Genomic DNA, 16603 nt, shown 5'->3' on the forward strand with positions numbered 1-16603 from the left:
ATGACCTGAGAGGTATGGAGAGAGTCTGTTGTTTGGAATGACCTGAGAGGTATGGAGAGAGTCTGTTGTTTGGAATGACCTGAGAGGTATGGAGAGAGTCTGTTGTTTGGAATGACCTGAGAGGTATGGAGAGAGTCTGTTGTTTGGAATGACCTGAGAGGTATGGCGAGAGTCTGTTGTTTGGAATGACCTGAGAGGTATGGAGAGAGTCTGTTGTTTGGAATGACCTGAGAGGTATGGAGAGAGTCTGTTGTTTGGAATGACCTGAGGCGATGGCGAGCGCTCTCTCTACGCTCAGCCTCTCCATCACACTTGATTTCTGCGATTAAAAACTGAGCAAATATTGGCTGACTGACTGATAAATCCGCTGGAATGCTGTCTGTAAATGAATATGTTCGATTGATTTCAGAGGAAACTTATGTCCTGGGACAAACATTCACATCATTCACTCTGACTAGGTACAGGAGTGGGGCAAGAGGGAGCTGGCAGATGCCATGTATACAGTGACTCTGCTATAATACTTCCGTCTGTTAGTGTCCTCAGCCATCCAGCCTGAGGTGAGGCCTGTAGAGCCATGGCATGATTAGGTTTCTTCATTAGTGGCGAGGTAGGGCTGAGAGGTCAGAGGTGATGCTTCTTTGACCCTGGCTGATGTGACCCATACACCCATCAGCATCGTGTACAACCCCCTAAAGGGAAACACTAGGCCTCAACTACCCCCAAACCTCTCAGCTACCCCCAAACCCTCCATACACACAAACACACACCAAGAGAGAAAAACAGGCAGACAGAAATAGACACACACACACTACTGTAGATAATCCCACTAAAGCCCCGCTGTGAAAGCACCGCAAATGAGCCTAAATATCTCAGCCAGGGACAGACAGAACGAGAAAGAGCTAAACCATTAGCTCATCACAGGCTCTTTTTCCTCTCTTCTCCCCATCTGTGTCTCTCTGTTTGCTTTTCTGAAAGTCGTTGTGACATGAATGCAGAAGTTTCTATTAAGGAGGAAATAAAGAGGAGCATAGCATTGTCTACTGCTTTGTTATGCCCCTTTTCTACTTCTCAGGCTAGTTATATAAGTCTGCTCCTGTCTGGGTGGACACACACACCCCTCTTTATGTGCACACATATGCCCCGGGGGGGGGGGGTTTCATCCAACAACATTTTCACTTTGTATTCGCTGACGTCATACGCAGCAAGTGGACACGCAAAGAATTACAGAATTATTTACAGAGGCCTCAGCCAGTACTTTTAATTCTGCCTGATGGTGCAAGTGAGGCAGCCTAGGGGCTTTTTCTCAGAAACACAGAGAAGCACGGCCAATTGCATACCCAAACTCAGCCCCCTTTCCTCCCCAAACGTCTTTCCTGTTTACCTACCAATGGAGGGAAGTATAAGCCCACTCTGTTAACTGCTTCTTCCTTATTTTCACTCACCCATACAGGAGGGAGTTATTACAACCTTTTAGACCTAATTTAATAAAAGTTCAGATCTCGATTTAGACAAATAAATAGCCCATGATTTGGAATGTTTTCTCCCTTACTGCATTATGACAAACAGTTTTTCTATGGAGAGGGGAGGGGGTGAATAGTGTGAAGGAGTACCTGTGGCTTACTGGAAAACGCTGTGGATGACTCTGTGGTTGACATATTTATTTTTCTGGGACTTAATGGTAAGGAACAGTCAGCAAATAATAGGTGTTTGGAGATGTAATGTTGGTTCCAGAGCTGGAGGAGTCAGTAATCCCTTGGGTAAACATGGGGGAGAGAAGACTTGGCTCTTCAGCCTGTGGTTCAAACATCACTTTAACAAAGGCAGCAAATACTAACCACTGGCCAGCCTGTTACAGCATTTTAATGTCTGGTCTGCACTATGGGCCCAATTCAGACTTAGGAAATCTATTCCTTTTTTACACGTTTTGATTTAAGCACTTCTCAGTAGTTGGTATTCAGACTTAACATATGCAGGTGCGCAATGGGCTTTGTAGGCGTGGCTCCCTTACACGCACTGAAAAAATTTAATTCAACCGCTAAAAACCCTCCCACTTGCTGGCCAAAACATTTTCTTGTGGCGTTTTCATTCAATAGGGTTTTCAGTAAGTACATTTATCTAAAGCCATCACCTTTAAATACAGTGTACCTTTAAATATAATTTTCTCGACAGACTCACGAGAATATATATCGAGAGACAGGTTCAGAATAGGGATCAATGAAAGAAAGCCATCTAAATACAGGCATATTCGTCTCCTTTTCGGTACCAATCGGTAGATTAAAAAAATACTCTGATCTTATACATTATTTAGGGTTAGCAAAGTATTTATTAATCATACATAAACAGGGTTGGAGAGCCTTTATGAACAAAATACATTGTTCAATAAAAAATACAGGGGTTTGATTCATCCTGAAAGTTGCCATTTAATTCTTCAATCCATGAAATATTGGAAGAATAGAAAAGTGTACAATAGGGGTTGAACAATAGTCTACCCTAATCCTCATTAATCACAGAACTGTGAGACTCCAGGTTCAAACTGCTATGTATAGTCTGCGTTCTATAATTATTCAAATAGGCTACATATCCCAAATTATTGCAGATCTTGTAATACGTTAGCCTAATATGATCCACTATTGCTAGCGACCATCAGGAACAACCACACGGATGTGACGGAGGAAAGAAAGGTAAACAGAATGTAATGAAATGATACAAAATGTAGGCTGCAAATTGAAGAAAACTAACAGTCACTGCACTGAGGTGACAGTTATTATGTATGCGGGTATTACTGACGGTGGATACCGATAGTGGCTAATATTTAATATGATAGAAATGGTAATAAAAATTAAAAACGGAAAAGTCTGGGCATATAATGAAAACATTCTACAGTGCATAAATCAACTCTGTAGGTTCAACGCTAATGTCAGTGCGCACGGGTTTCCATAGGCTACAGCCTGGGCTTGGGTCTCCAAATTTCATCCCCGCAAATTATGAAGCTATAGGCCTACAATTCAAATTCAGAATAAATACAGCTATTTATACTTTACTGTGGAAAAGAGGCCGAAATACCTGTCATGTTGACATGCTTTTCAGTTTGCTGAAATATGACTGGTTTCACATTTTGTCTCTAGTGATCATAAGGTAAAATAGACCTAAAACAATTGTCATTTATATTTACAATCCCCTTATCCAAACAGATTACTCATTTACCTAGGTCTTATCAATACAGTAGTTCTTATCAATTTATGAATTACAGTGCATGGAGATTGGTGTTATTTCTATCGTAAAAAAAAGTCAACGTTTTTCCACTTGGAATCGACAGGTTGCTCAACCTTATTCATGGTTTCCTCACGCGTAAAGGTGGTGGAATTATGAGGGCATTAAGTCAATGTCAGAATACACACCTCTGCCACACCTTAATTTCTTAGATCTCCACCCCCAACCGAATAGTGGTTGAATAGCATGCTATTCTCATGCTTAAGTTCAAGGTCAGAATACGCATAGAGAGAAAAGTGGATAAAAAGGGAAATATGTTCCATTTACGCGCGCTTAACTTGGGTTGGAATTTCCCCCTATGAGAATGTGGACAGGGCTTTTTCCTGTGGCACTCTGCTGACCTTGATCGTAGTCAAGATTAAAGTTTTGAGAATGACACAAATATTAATTTTCACAAAGTCTGCTGCCTCAGTTTTGATTATGGCAATTTGCATATACTCCAGAATGTCATGAAGAGTGATCAGATGAATTGCAATTAATTGCAAAGTCCCTCTGCCATGAAAATGAACTTAATCCCAAAAAAACATTTCCACTGCATTTCAGCCCTGCCACAAAAGGACCAGCTGCCATCATGTCAGTGATTCTCTCGTTAACACAGGTGAGAGTGTTGACGAGGACAAGGCTGGAGATCACTCTGTCATGCTGATTGAGTTAGAATAACAGACTGGAAGCTTTAAAAGGAGGGTGGTGCTTGAAATCATTGTTCTTCCTCTGTTAACCATGGTTACCTGCAAGGAAACATGTGCCGTCATCATTGCTTTGCACAAAAAGGGCTTCACAGGCAAGGATATTGCTGCTAGTAAGATTGCACCTAAATCAACCATTTATCGGATCATCAAGAACTTAAAGGAGAGAGGTTCAATTGTTGTGAAGAAGGCATCAAGGCGCCCAAGAAAGTCCAGCAAGCACCAGGACCGTCTCCTAAAGTTGATTCAGCTGCGGGATCGGGGAACCACCAGTGCAGAGCTTGCTCAGGAATGGCAGCAGGCAGGTGTGAGTGCATCTGCACGCACAGTGAGGCGAAGACTTTTGGAGGATGGCCTGGTGTCAAGAAGGGCAACAAAGAAGCCACTTCTCTCCAGGAAAAACATCAGGGACAGACTGATATTCTGCAAAAGGTACAGGGATTGGACTGCTGAAGACTGGGGTAAAGTCATTTTCTCGGATGTATCCCCTTTCCGATTGTTTGGGGCATCCAGAAAACACCTTGTCCGGAGAAGACAAGTTGAGCGCTACCATCAGTCCTGTGTCATGCCAACAGTAAAGCATCCTGAGACCATTCATGTGTGTGGTTGCTTCTCAGCCAAGGGAGTGGGCTCACTCACATTTTTGCCTAAGAACACAGCCATGAATAAAGAATGGTACCAACACATCCTCCGAGAGCAACTTCTTCCAACCACCCAAGAACAGTTTGGTGACGACCAATGCCTTTTCCAGCATGATGGAGCACCTTGCCATAAGGCAAAAGTGATAACTAAGTGGCTCGGGGAACAAAACATCGACATTTTGGGTCCATGGCCAGGAAACTCCCCAGACCTTAATCCCATTGAGAATTTGTGGTCGATCCTCAAGAGGCGGGTGGACAATAAAACACACAAATTCGGACAAACTCCAAGCATTGATTATGCAAGAATGGGCTGCCATCAGTCAGGATGTGGCCCAGAAGTTAATTGACAGCATTCCAGGGCGGATTGCAGAATTCTTGAAAAAGAAGGGTCAACATAAACCTAATGTAATTGTCAATAAAAACCTTTGACACTTATGGAATGCTTGTAATTATACTTCAGTATACCATAGTAACATCTGACAAAAATATCTCATAACACTGAAGCAGCGAACTTTGTGAAGACCAATACTTGTGTCATTCTCAAAACATTTGACCACGACTGTAGAACAACATGATATTGCAACAATAAAACAAATTTGTGCTTGTACACATTCATATGCACTTACACACACGCAAATACACAAGAAAATTCACACCTCCGATTTGACATATCTGGAGTCTACCTTCCTGTCATTTGTCACTCTGAGCAGTGTGTGTGCGACCCTTGCACTTGTATGTGCTTGTAACTAAGTTCATGCGCACCGAGGTGTGAATAAGAAACCGTTTCACAAATCTGCTAACATTGCGTTGACGCATGTGACAACGATGGCTGCTTTCCTTTCTCACAGATCTGCGAGGACACCTCCCCTCCCTCCTACCAACACCTCACTGCTTAGCACGCCTTGGCTACCCCTGTACACACAGCCCTGCAACCCCTACGTCCTCGCACCTCCAGAGCTAAAACAACACTCTCAGTGCAGCTTATATCTTTAATATGATCTGTCACCGGGGCGAAAAAGGGCCCTCTCTGTTCAGCAGGCTGAGTCTGCAGCAGAAGTGCTGAAAAACAACAACCTCCCTCACCTCCTCCTCACCCACCTTTACTGCCTCCGCCCTACTAACACACATCACCCCTCCCCAGAGGAGACACACACACGTACAGTAGTGTAGTGGGACAAAAGAGGGCTGATTGCTCAGTGCTATGGGCCTCTCTTTATTGTTAGTGGATCCGGATGTATTGGGCCTAGCCTGCACCCCTCCACTCATTCTGCCTGCCCTGACCTGCGCCACTGTAGGGCTGTCCCTGTGTGGCATAGCCCCTATTCCTCACTAATCACACACACACAAACTTCTAACTACACTACCAACACACACAGCCTTATCCCTTCATCAAGACGGGAAGACTGGATCTGTGCTCACACACACAGTCTCACATTCTCTCTTATGCTGTGAGTGTGTTTTCAGCCCTGCTGTAGACAGGGGGATTTCAGGCTGAGTATGGTCCCTAGGGGGAGCATAGCTAGCATCTGCTCTGAGACAGACAGACAGCAGTAACAGGCTGGGAAGAGAGCCAGGCTTAGCTAAGCTTCCCCTGATAGATTGGGGTAGGCTGTGGAAATCCCACCAGTACACAGACCTGTGTGCAACATGGGCAGAGTGACAGTCTACTAGTCACAGCCACGTAAGTATTATGGAATCCCATGGTGGAATTTACTACTTGCTAAAGGCCCTCCGTCTCATGGTGATAGTTTACAGTCTGAAATAATGCATCCATTCAGTTCATGACGTGGACACCGGACGTCAATATATATAACAAGAGACATTAAAATAGTTAATTGTGTGTGTGTTTACGTGTCTCTGTGTGTGTCTGTAAAACTCATTTAGCCAGACTAGACAGCCACAAACACTACTCAAAAAGAACCCCCACATCCTTCTGGGTTAGGCTCAAACTGATCTATGATTGGACAGCCTCTAAAACCCAACTCTGTCATTGGTTGAGTTGTTGTGACAGTGTGATAGCTAAAGCCTCAGGCTTCTTGATGGCACCAGTAATAGAGTGAAAGGGGAAGTCAGAGGGGGTAGGGAAAAGGCGGGAGGCAAAATAGTCAAGAGAGGAGGAAGAGGAAAACAGGTGCGCAACGCTTCGCTCAACAGATGTTGAAACGTCTTCGAGCTCCAACACAAAGCGGAAGTTTGCTAGCAACCCGACCGACGCCACTCCAACACGCTCTCAACCGTCATTCTGAGGCAGGTTGACATTTCTGACTGACAAAGAAACAGTAAGAGAGAGTTTATAGTTCAGGATAGAAAGTATAGGGCCTATTGACTTTAAAGGTTCCTCCCTAATACACGCATATTCACACACAAGTCACTGAACACACTCAACAGCAGCATGTTAGTTGTATGTGTTGTTTTTGTGACACTATGAATCATCTCAGCAGCTGTATCCACACACTACAGACAGGGACATCAACATGTCATAACAATAGAGAACGCTGCTCTCTATAGCTATTGGTACAGTGCTAACATATAATGTACCTAACTTACTATGTACACATATACTGTATAAAGGCAGAGCTCTGGTCCATCTGTGGACGTTAACATCAAGGCTAGGGTGGACTGACCAAATTTCAACTACTTTTCAACGTCCATGGACGCCCAGTGTCAGTCGGTGCCCAGTGGATGAGGATGCTGTTTATAGTAAATGGAAAGAGAGTGGGCTCATGGGTAGGTGTCAGTAAGAGCTGGGAGAGGTAACAGAGTGAGAGAGAGTGAGAGAGAGAGAGAGAGAGAGAGAGAGAGAGAGAGAGAGAGAGAGAGAAGGGGAGAGCGAGGGAGGGGTTGTCCAGACTCAGACTTTTAACATTCGTGGTTTGACAGAAAGAGAAAGAAAACGGTTATCAGCTGAACATAACAGTATGTCAGTGGAAGGGAGGACAGTAGCAGGTGACCAAACTGTGGTTTGTGACTATCATGATTTCCCATTGTAGCCAATTCAGTTGCAGTAATTCCATTACAGATTTTTTGGTAATTCCGTTACCAATTTGGTAACGGAATTACGAGTTTTAATCACTTTATAATTCATAAACAAAATGTATATCAGTAAAAACACTATAACTAATTGATAGGCCTACCTTTACTTGTTACTTCTGTTAACTTTTATTATCCTCCCTCCTCATGAGAGAGAGAAATTAGAAAATATCTTAAAGATATGTGGGTTTTTGCTAACGGATGTTTTCTAAGAACCCTTTTCCATCTGTTTATCCAGAAATCAAAGCCTTTACTTATGCATCATTTTTAAGATGGAAAATGTTTTTTCTAAATGTAACTATACCTTCATTTCCCAAAAATAAAGACTCTTAGCTTTCATTTGACACCCAATTTGATATGGTCCTATGAACTTCACACGTTGATGCTCATGGGTCCATTTACATGGAAATTCCCATAGTCCTTATAGAGGTGCTGTAGACGTTTTCAGTCTTATATAGGCACTCAACCAATAGTCGGTTATCAAGTGCCTTTCAAGTCCATGTATACGACGAATACAAATATTTACACTTCAAATATATTCAGCACAGACCTGGGTCTGGGCCAAGGCACGTATTGCCCTTTGCAGTCCAGATAGAGTTTCACTTTGCCCCTGAAAACTCGCCTAGCCCTTTACTAAAAAAAGCTTGTGTTTAATGTGTCTCTCTTTGGAAGGGAACATATGTTTCTTTCTTTCAATGTTAGAAAAAAAGCAGCAGCACAGGGGTGAGGGAGGAAAGGGGCCGTATCGGGTGATCATTCAGCTGGACCCGTCAGTGTTTATGAGCTGTCATTAGCACTCTCTGAGCAAACACTGTCTCTGTGTTCCACTGATATGGTCTTTAGAGGGTTAGGGCGGGACTTGCTGAGATCGGCTCGTCTGGTCTGAAGGGGTTGTGAGCTCTGAGTAAGAGTTGCCCACAGGTCTAGAATTCCCAAATACTAACCTTAATCATCCTGCTCCTTGTGGCTCAATGCAATGTGTAGGCGATCAAGGTTGATCATTTTGCTCTTCAGTGTTTAAATTCAAAGGGACCAGTCACAGGGACAGTTTCCCACACTGATGTATCTTATCTGTTATACTTGAACCTATCTACATGTTCTGAAGAACACTAAAAACATTGGGGAAATCAAGGCCCTATGTCTTTAGTTAATCTGCTGATAAAATTGTATTGTATTGGGCAAAAAAAAAAAAAACGCTGGGTGGTAAGGGCACAGACATTATTTCTAAAGAGATTTTCAGTTAAATGGATTTTCAATACATCGTTAATACCAGACATTTTATATCAACCTTTTTATTTGTTCCTCACAGTCCTCATAATGCTCTAAGATGATGCAACAGCCATCTAGAGAGGAAGCTAGTAAATCTACAGCTTCTGGCAACCATTTTACCTCTTCCATGTATTGAGCGCTGGTGTTTGAACCACATCATCTCTGCCTCCCCGTTGGCCTCCATCTCCCAGCTCTATCTTGTGGTTATGATATCATAGAGAAAAAACGGTGCATTCTCTCCTAAGTGCACCCTGACACATAAAATATTCATCCCACCACAGACTCCCCTCCGAAATGGGTCCTTAGTACACAGAAACCCATGGTCAAGACCCTGTAAAGTGGGAGTCAACCTCTGTCGGTCTACCAGACACACTCATGGAAAAGCTGGGGTCAGACCTGAAAATATGTTTAAACACTGTGTTGAACAGCATCAGGCCAAGGGCACTGTCTGTCTCTAAACCAAGGCCAAGACAGGGACTAGAAAAGCAAATCATCCATTCTCCCTCCATCGCACCAATCCATTTCCTCTCTATGAGGCTTAAAGTGGTGATGATATCTAAGAGAAGAAAAGAGGAGGAAGGTTGCTGTATAAAATGTGTTAGCTCCCAGATGGGAAACTGATGAAGTTTTCTCTTATATAAAAAAAGTCAATGAGAGGGAGGGAGGGTGAGAGAGAGAAGAGGAGAAAGAGGGGAATGAAGAGGGGGAAGAGAGGAGAGCTAGAGTCCACCATGTGAGTTGATTGGTGGTGTTAACAGTAACTGTGGGGTTTGGGGTAATGAGCACCAGGCATGGTCCTAATGAAGCCTCAGCTCTGCTCCTATGGTTCTCTCTCATGGCTGGCCAAACCCTCTACTGGAAGTAGAGTACAGTGTGTCGCCACACACTCCCTGCCACTGCTGTGTGTGTGTCTGTGATCATGCGGTACAATCACTTTCATCCCCAAAGCGCCAACCAATTCATCCCAGACCACCACAGGCCACAGAAAAAGTGACCAATTCTACATTTTTTCCCCTGGTTGTTTTTTTCTTCTTCCACAGAGCTGGATGTATCATTTCCCTGACCTCAGCCGTTTGAGGTGGTGTAAATCTCTTAATAACTGCACTAGGACACGTATATGGGTCTATATTTGGAGGGCCGTTTCTCCTGGCCTCCCCTGCTCTGGGGTGGAGCAGACAGTAGCTACAGTGTCTGTGTGGGAGATGGAGCCAGCTAGGCTCTGTGCCTGCCTGTGTGGGTCCCACTTTCCCTCTCGATGGTGTGGGGACTGGGAGGGGGACTGGGTTCAGAAGAGTGTGAATAACAAGATACTAGTTGTAAAAGTGTGTGAGTATACGTGTGTTTAAGCGGGTGTGTCTGGAGTAGACTGTGTCCCTGTGTCATAGTGAGATGGTGGGTGTATAGGTGGGGTCACTCACTTTTACTGCATCCTACTACTTTTTTCATGTCTGACTTCCAACACAGGGAACACAAACAGCTGGAGATGTCCGACAGCCCTGGTCTCCGGATTCAGACACATTACTCACACACACACACACACACACACACACACACACACACACACACACACACAGGTAGGTTAGTTTTTAAATGTAATCTGTTACAGTTACTACTTACCTCTCCAAAATTGTAATCAGTAACATAACTTTTGGATTACCCAAACTCAGTAATGTAATTACTTTCCGTTACTTTTAGATTACTTTCACTTAAAGAGGCATTATAAGACAAACATTTATATTACCAATTGAAAGACATCTATTGCAGGATAAATCAATGTTAGAGTTTACATAGCTGGCCATAAATGGATGTTGCATTTTACTTTGTGGGTTGGTTATGCAGGCTTCTTCTAACCCATTGCTTTCTACGACATATAATAATAATAATAATAATAAATAATAATAATAATAATACAATTGTATATTTACATTAAAATCCAAAGTCTGTCAGATGTCCAGTCATTCCAATTAATTTAATACCCCTTGATCTTCAAGAATAGGACTTGGAAATATAGAAATATAGATTAGCCAAATTGTTTTACCTGAGCATAACCCCAAAACTAAAGGACTTATTAGCATACTCTGTTGTTTATGATTTAGTTGTCATGGAGGACTGATTGGATTCATTGCTTCGAGTTGAAAAAGAAATGCTGCTCTCATGGAATGGCATGCTTTGAGCACTACCGAAAAGTGCTATTTGAATGTGAAAGATTAATGCCGTATACTGCATCTGCTATAGACCTATTGTTTACATTTTTGTTGGTGACACTTTGATATCTTGATAATATATGCAGATGTTTAAGTCTATCAAAAGTGTGCAAGTTTGAGCATTTGTCCGTTAGGCCTATGGATTTTGTTTTATCAGCACGCATTAGATTGAACAATAAAAGCCCCACTAGTCTTCTTAAATGAAACTAGTTGTTGACAGTATTGAGCACAATACCTCGGAGGACTTTAAAGGAGTAACTCCTTCAAACTTTTATTGCTTAGGCTTGGATCCGCACTGGTCGCAAAAACAATGATTGATAGGCAGTTTAAACTTAATAAATTCAACCATTATTGGGTTAAAATACACATACACATTTGTGAACAGCCATCCACAACAACCACAATCCGTAAGACGCAAATAGCTAAAGGAGAGAGCAGCAGTGTGATTCACATCAATAATAAGTGATATCCGTATCGCCTGTAGGCTACACCACGTTTATTCAAGTTGGAAAATCTTTGGTCGCACCATTGGAAGACATAGCTTGGACTGTAGCCTACTAAAGCCTAATACTGCTATTTTCCAGTGATCCATCAAACGCATTTGGTGTGCCATCATAGTGGTCTCTGACTTGTGGTCAGACTCACTCAGGCGGAAACAAACTTGCGTCTTTTTTCAATGCTCATTTGAATGTCATTGAGAAAACAGAAAGGTGTCAAATAAACATCCTTTCTGAATTTAAAAGTAATCCTAGAAGTAATCATCTAGTTTTTCAAAAGTATCTGTAATCGGATTACAATATTTTTGCTGGTAACGGAACGGATTACAGTTAGTTTTTTGTAATCCTTTACATGTAAGGGATTACACACACACACACACACACACACACACACACACACACACACACAGGGGAGGGTGTTGATCCCAGTGTGAGTATACATGTGTGGGTGTTTTTTTGTTTCCTGCAAGTGGAAATGTGTTGGTGTGTGTAAGGGGGAGGTGATTGTGCGATAGATAAATACCCATCACCCACACTATGTTTTGTTATGTGCATGCATGTGAGAGTGTTAATTTGAATGTGTCTGCATCATTGGAAGCATTGTAGACTATTCTAGTCTACTTGGGAGTCAAGCTCAGTCCACATCATTGATGTGTGTACGTCTGTGTATGTGTGAAGGGGGCAGGGGGGTAGTGGGGGGGTGCGAGATAGGGAATTCTATATTGTAAAGAGAAGAGGGAGTGATCTCTAGAGCGGTAAACGGGAGGATACATTACCCATGGGTCAAGTCGCAGGGAGGGAAGATATATTGCCCATTGGTCAGTCTGGAGAGAGGATGGGCAAAATCCATATCAGTCCGTCTGCTGGCCCCCTTTATATAGTGATAAAATATTCAAATCTAGCCATTACTTCGCATTAGAGATCCAGGGAGAAAACCACAGAATGTTTACATGTTCTTTCAGACGTGTTTGTTGCATTGATAGTAACATTTAAATCCCTTCCTCCATTAGAGGCGTCCCTCATCCGGACTCACGTATGGCATTTAGGTGTGTGTGTGTGTGTGGTGTGTGTGTGTGTGTGACACCACATGTTAAATAAGATGGAGAGAGATTGCATTGAATTAGCCTTTCAAGTATAACTTTTAAGGAAAACTATTCTGAGGAAGAGATATCAAAGTGATTCAGGTTTGAGTGTAGTGTTTTGTCTTTCCAAGTCTTGTTCAGATCAGGTGTATTCGAGGTGCCAAATATGCTTTTTCTCATACATTCCCACCTCTCTCGTCACACAAACACACGCACATATGCGCAACCCGTCCACACAGTGTGTTCCAGTCTGATGAGTACTATAGTCTAGGAGCAATTCCTGGGTGTTTCCCTCACTGAGTAACTGCTTGGTCAGACCTGAGTCGCTGTAGGAAGTATAGTCACTATTTCGATAAGTAGACCCAGTCTGGGGTTGTACTGGGGTAGTACTGCTGAGTGGACAGGTAGAGGACAAGAGGATAGATTGGAAGAATCTGCTGATGCTGTGAAGTTAAACTATTTCAAAATATCATTATATTATTGTGCTAGTACTATTGTTATACATTGGAGTATTAGTGCTATTAAATTAGTCCTATATGAATGTGCTATTAGGAGCATGTAGCCATTTATCTGATTATAACGCAAAGGCAGGTGCAAGTTTAGCTGAACCACAAGTCCAGTGCCTGTCAACATTCTATTAATAATCAGATTAGTTGGTGGCGAACAGTGGCCTTTATTCATATTGATATCATTTGGTCACTGTACTATTTGTTTTCACACTAATTATGTCTTAGAATAGAATGGGGATGCCATTGCCAATATAACCATCCCAGTTCTAAACAAACACTCACAAAACCTAATAAGCTGTAAACTGTTGGTGCCAATGGAGAGACCTGAGGAAAGAAAACTCAAATATTACAGCAGACCTAGCATTTGGATGTGTTATTGCTTTTACTATTTTTGACCATTTGGTACCGCCAGGGAAAAATAATAAAGAGCCATGATTTCCCGGCTGTGTAGGTGGTAACTTGGCTCTCCTCTCTTTCCCTCTCTCTCTCTTTCAGGACACAGGGTGAAGCTGGAGGACCCCCAGAAGATGCAGTTCTCTGATAGGCTGACAGAGATTGAGCGCTACCAGCGGGCCAGCCTGAGGATGGTGCCTGGTAACCCCCAGCCCCGGCCCATGCACCAGAGCCACCTCGGGCCCTCCACCCAGTCCCAGATACAAGGTAGGACCGCTAACCACACAGGAATAACTATCACACTGACTCACTCACACTGTCTGTCCCAAATCAGTGTTGCTCACTCATCACAAAACACTCCACGTTCTGCTACAGCACTGTATATAGGGGTTAGCGCTACAAATGCCTCTCCCTGCCTACAGTGAGAGCTGACTTTGCCATTAGTTTCAAGTGTTATTAGTCATATGTACAGGATACACATGGTATACACCGTCCAACAAAATGCTTATTTGCAGGTTCCTTCTCGACAATGAAACAACAATAAGAAATAAGAAAATATAAGAATACGAACATAAAGTAAATGGCTCAGTAGAATAGAATAAAATTTTTAGCATAAATATAATACAGGGGTGTATACAGTATGTGTGTGCGTGCATGCTAAGGTGCGGAGAGTCAGAGCAGGTGTTCAGTCCAGTTCAAGTGTTCAGCAGTCTGATGGCTTGTAGATAGAAACTGTCTCTGAGCCCGTTGGTATCAGAACTCATGCTCCGATATCGTCTGCCCGACGGAAAGGGAGTGAACAGCTCGTGGCTGTGGTGTTATGAGCGGAGTTAGCCTGTATGATCTGACTGTGACATATAATGAACTGACGGTGTTGTTCTAACTTTATCTCTATGGGCTGAATTAGCCTGTATGTGGCAGGCTGAGGCCCCAGGTTGAGTACAACCCTCCCTGCTGATATGAGAGCCCAGACCTGGGGGAGGGTCCAGTACATTTACTGGCAGGGGCCGCTCACTCACGCCAGCTCTGTCCCCGGATGCCCTGCGTCGGTCACAGGATCCAGTCTGGGGCCAGGTGGCACCCTGATTACTGCCAAACAGCCTGGCGAGGGCACTGGGGCTGGTTCACCACACCACTCTACAGCCTCAGGAATCTCACAGCCGCCTGCTACCTCCGCAATCACGTCAGTCTCAGACTGACTGGCACAACAGGGCAGATCTGCAGTGGAGACAGGGGGGAGGAGGTGTGTGTGTCTAAGGGGAGAGGGGGTACGTGGGTGGAGGTTCGCTCTCAGACATATGTCAGAGCTTCTTAATGTGATGGCATGTCTGGATGTGTGCAGACAAAACACGAACACACACAGACACAAACACACACAAGGCACACACACACACTGTCCTCTCCCACCCACTCCCTAGTTCTCATGCAGGGGGTTAGGGCTGACAGACAGAGTAAGGCTCCTTCCCAGTTAATGAGTTGCTATCAGTGTGTTTAGGAGTGTTTTGCTCTCTGTGGGTGGAAGTGTATCTCTCATGGGGTTTAACCTTGTGCTCCTGACTCACCACGGTGGACCTACCTATCTTACAGCTGAGCTTACACAACTGTGGTTATCAGCACCAGCTTTGATTTAGTTTGACTGATGTTGTTGTTCCCCCATAAGTGCCATGTAATGTACTGAACATGGCCAAGGAACATCATCTACCAGTGCTGTGGACCAGTAGGACCAGGAGTAGTTGGAATCTAGACAGATACAATACATTTCTTTAATGCATGTTGTCTGCCAATGGAAGGGCCATGGCAGGTAAGCTTATCCAGAGGGACTTATCCATAAGGGCTTGCTTAATATCTCCAAATTCCTCCCGTCTAGCAGGAGAGGTGTACAGACAATGCTGGGATGGCATGTGAAGAAAAGCGCTGTGCTCTGCACACGTTTGCCTAGCTGCAGGAGGATTAGGGCAGGAATTACCTCTTTATAGGCCTGTCAGATCTCAAAGACCCACACCAGTAGAACACACACACACACTGGGCGCGCTCACAAACACATGTGGGGCGCATGCATGCACAACCCCCACACACAAACACACATGCACACGCACACACACCTCCAGCATAGACACAACACATTAATGTGGCTCAGAGCCGTCAGGGATGAGAGGCATAGAGCTCCAAACTGATTCCACACAACACCCGCCAGGTGCTAGGGGCCCTCTCGGAAGAGTGTGTGTGTGTGTGTGTGTGTGTGTGTGTGTGTGTGTGTGTGTGTGTGTGTGAGGAGGACTGTAAAACCACACACCTTAATCTCTGATATTACCATCAAGACTTTGTAGCTCAGCACTAGTGCTAAAATAATTCAATAACAGTGAAGATACATTTTCCCTCCTCTCAGCTACCTACTGTCTACACAGGCTTTATATGTACGCTATGACATAGATCACTGGGCATCTCCATGCATATATAGCATCTTAGACAACACGCAACTACAAACACAGCTCAAACTAAAATAGTACCCTTTGAAATAAATACATTTAGAAACAGGGATGTATTTACATATAAACAAGACACACTCTGCTTTTGGCAGCCGTCGCAGGCAGTTGAATTTTGCAGAGGATCACAGGTTAATAGATGAGCCATCAACACTTTATAATTAAATTGATTCCCATCTTGCAAAATATGTTTTTCATTATCCACACATAAACCTTGACTTTCCAGCCGACAACAACATGAGAAAATACAATATCATCTCCTACTAAAGCCCTTCGCTTCATATTGTTGTCTGAGCCATGAAATAGAGACTGAGTTTTGTTAACACAACGCTTTTGAGACGTCTGCTAAACTCACACACACACACACAGTTACGTGCCAATGTTGCAAGCTCTGCTAGCGCTCTAGACAGACAGGATAATTAAGAGCTCATTACAGCGCATGCAGTGACAGGATTCAATCCCTGGCAGACACTACGCTTGCTCGGCTAGCCGCTTGTTTTTGTTCAGCCGTGACCACAGGTGAGCCTGCTGTGAGGAAT

At 43.6% G+C, this 16603-nt stretch overlaps 1 protein-coding gene across 3 annotated transcripts in view; it reads left to right on the top strand.

The window, feature by feature from the left end:
- runx3 (RUNX family transcription factor 3) overlaps positions 1–16603 on the top strand; it is a 37616-nt gene that overhangs the window by 7976 nt on the left and 13037 nt on the right. For all 3 annotated transcript variants that reach the window (XM_041855318.2, XM_041855320.2, XM_041855319.2), the window contains exon 4: positions 13684–13848. In XM_041855318.2, coding sequence (XP_041711252.1) covers positions 13684–13848 — 165 coding nt within the window. The remainder of the gene's footprint in view (positions 1–13683; positions 13849–16603) is intronic.

The sequence above is a fragment of the Coregonus clupeaformis genome, chromosome 29 (assembly GCF_020615455.1).
Source record: "Coregonus clupeaformis isolate EN_2021a chromosome 29, ASM2061545v1, whole genome shotgun sequence".
NCBI classification, from domain to species: domain Eukaryota; kingdom Metazoa; phylum Chordata; class Actinopteri; order Salmoniformes; family Salmonidae; genus Coregonus; species Coregonus clupeaformis.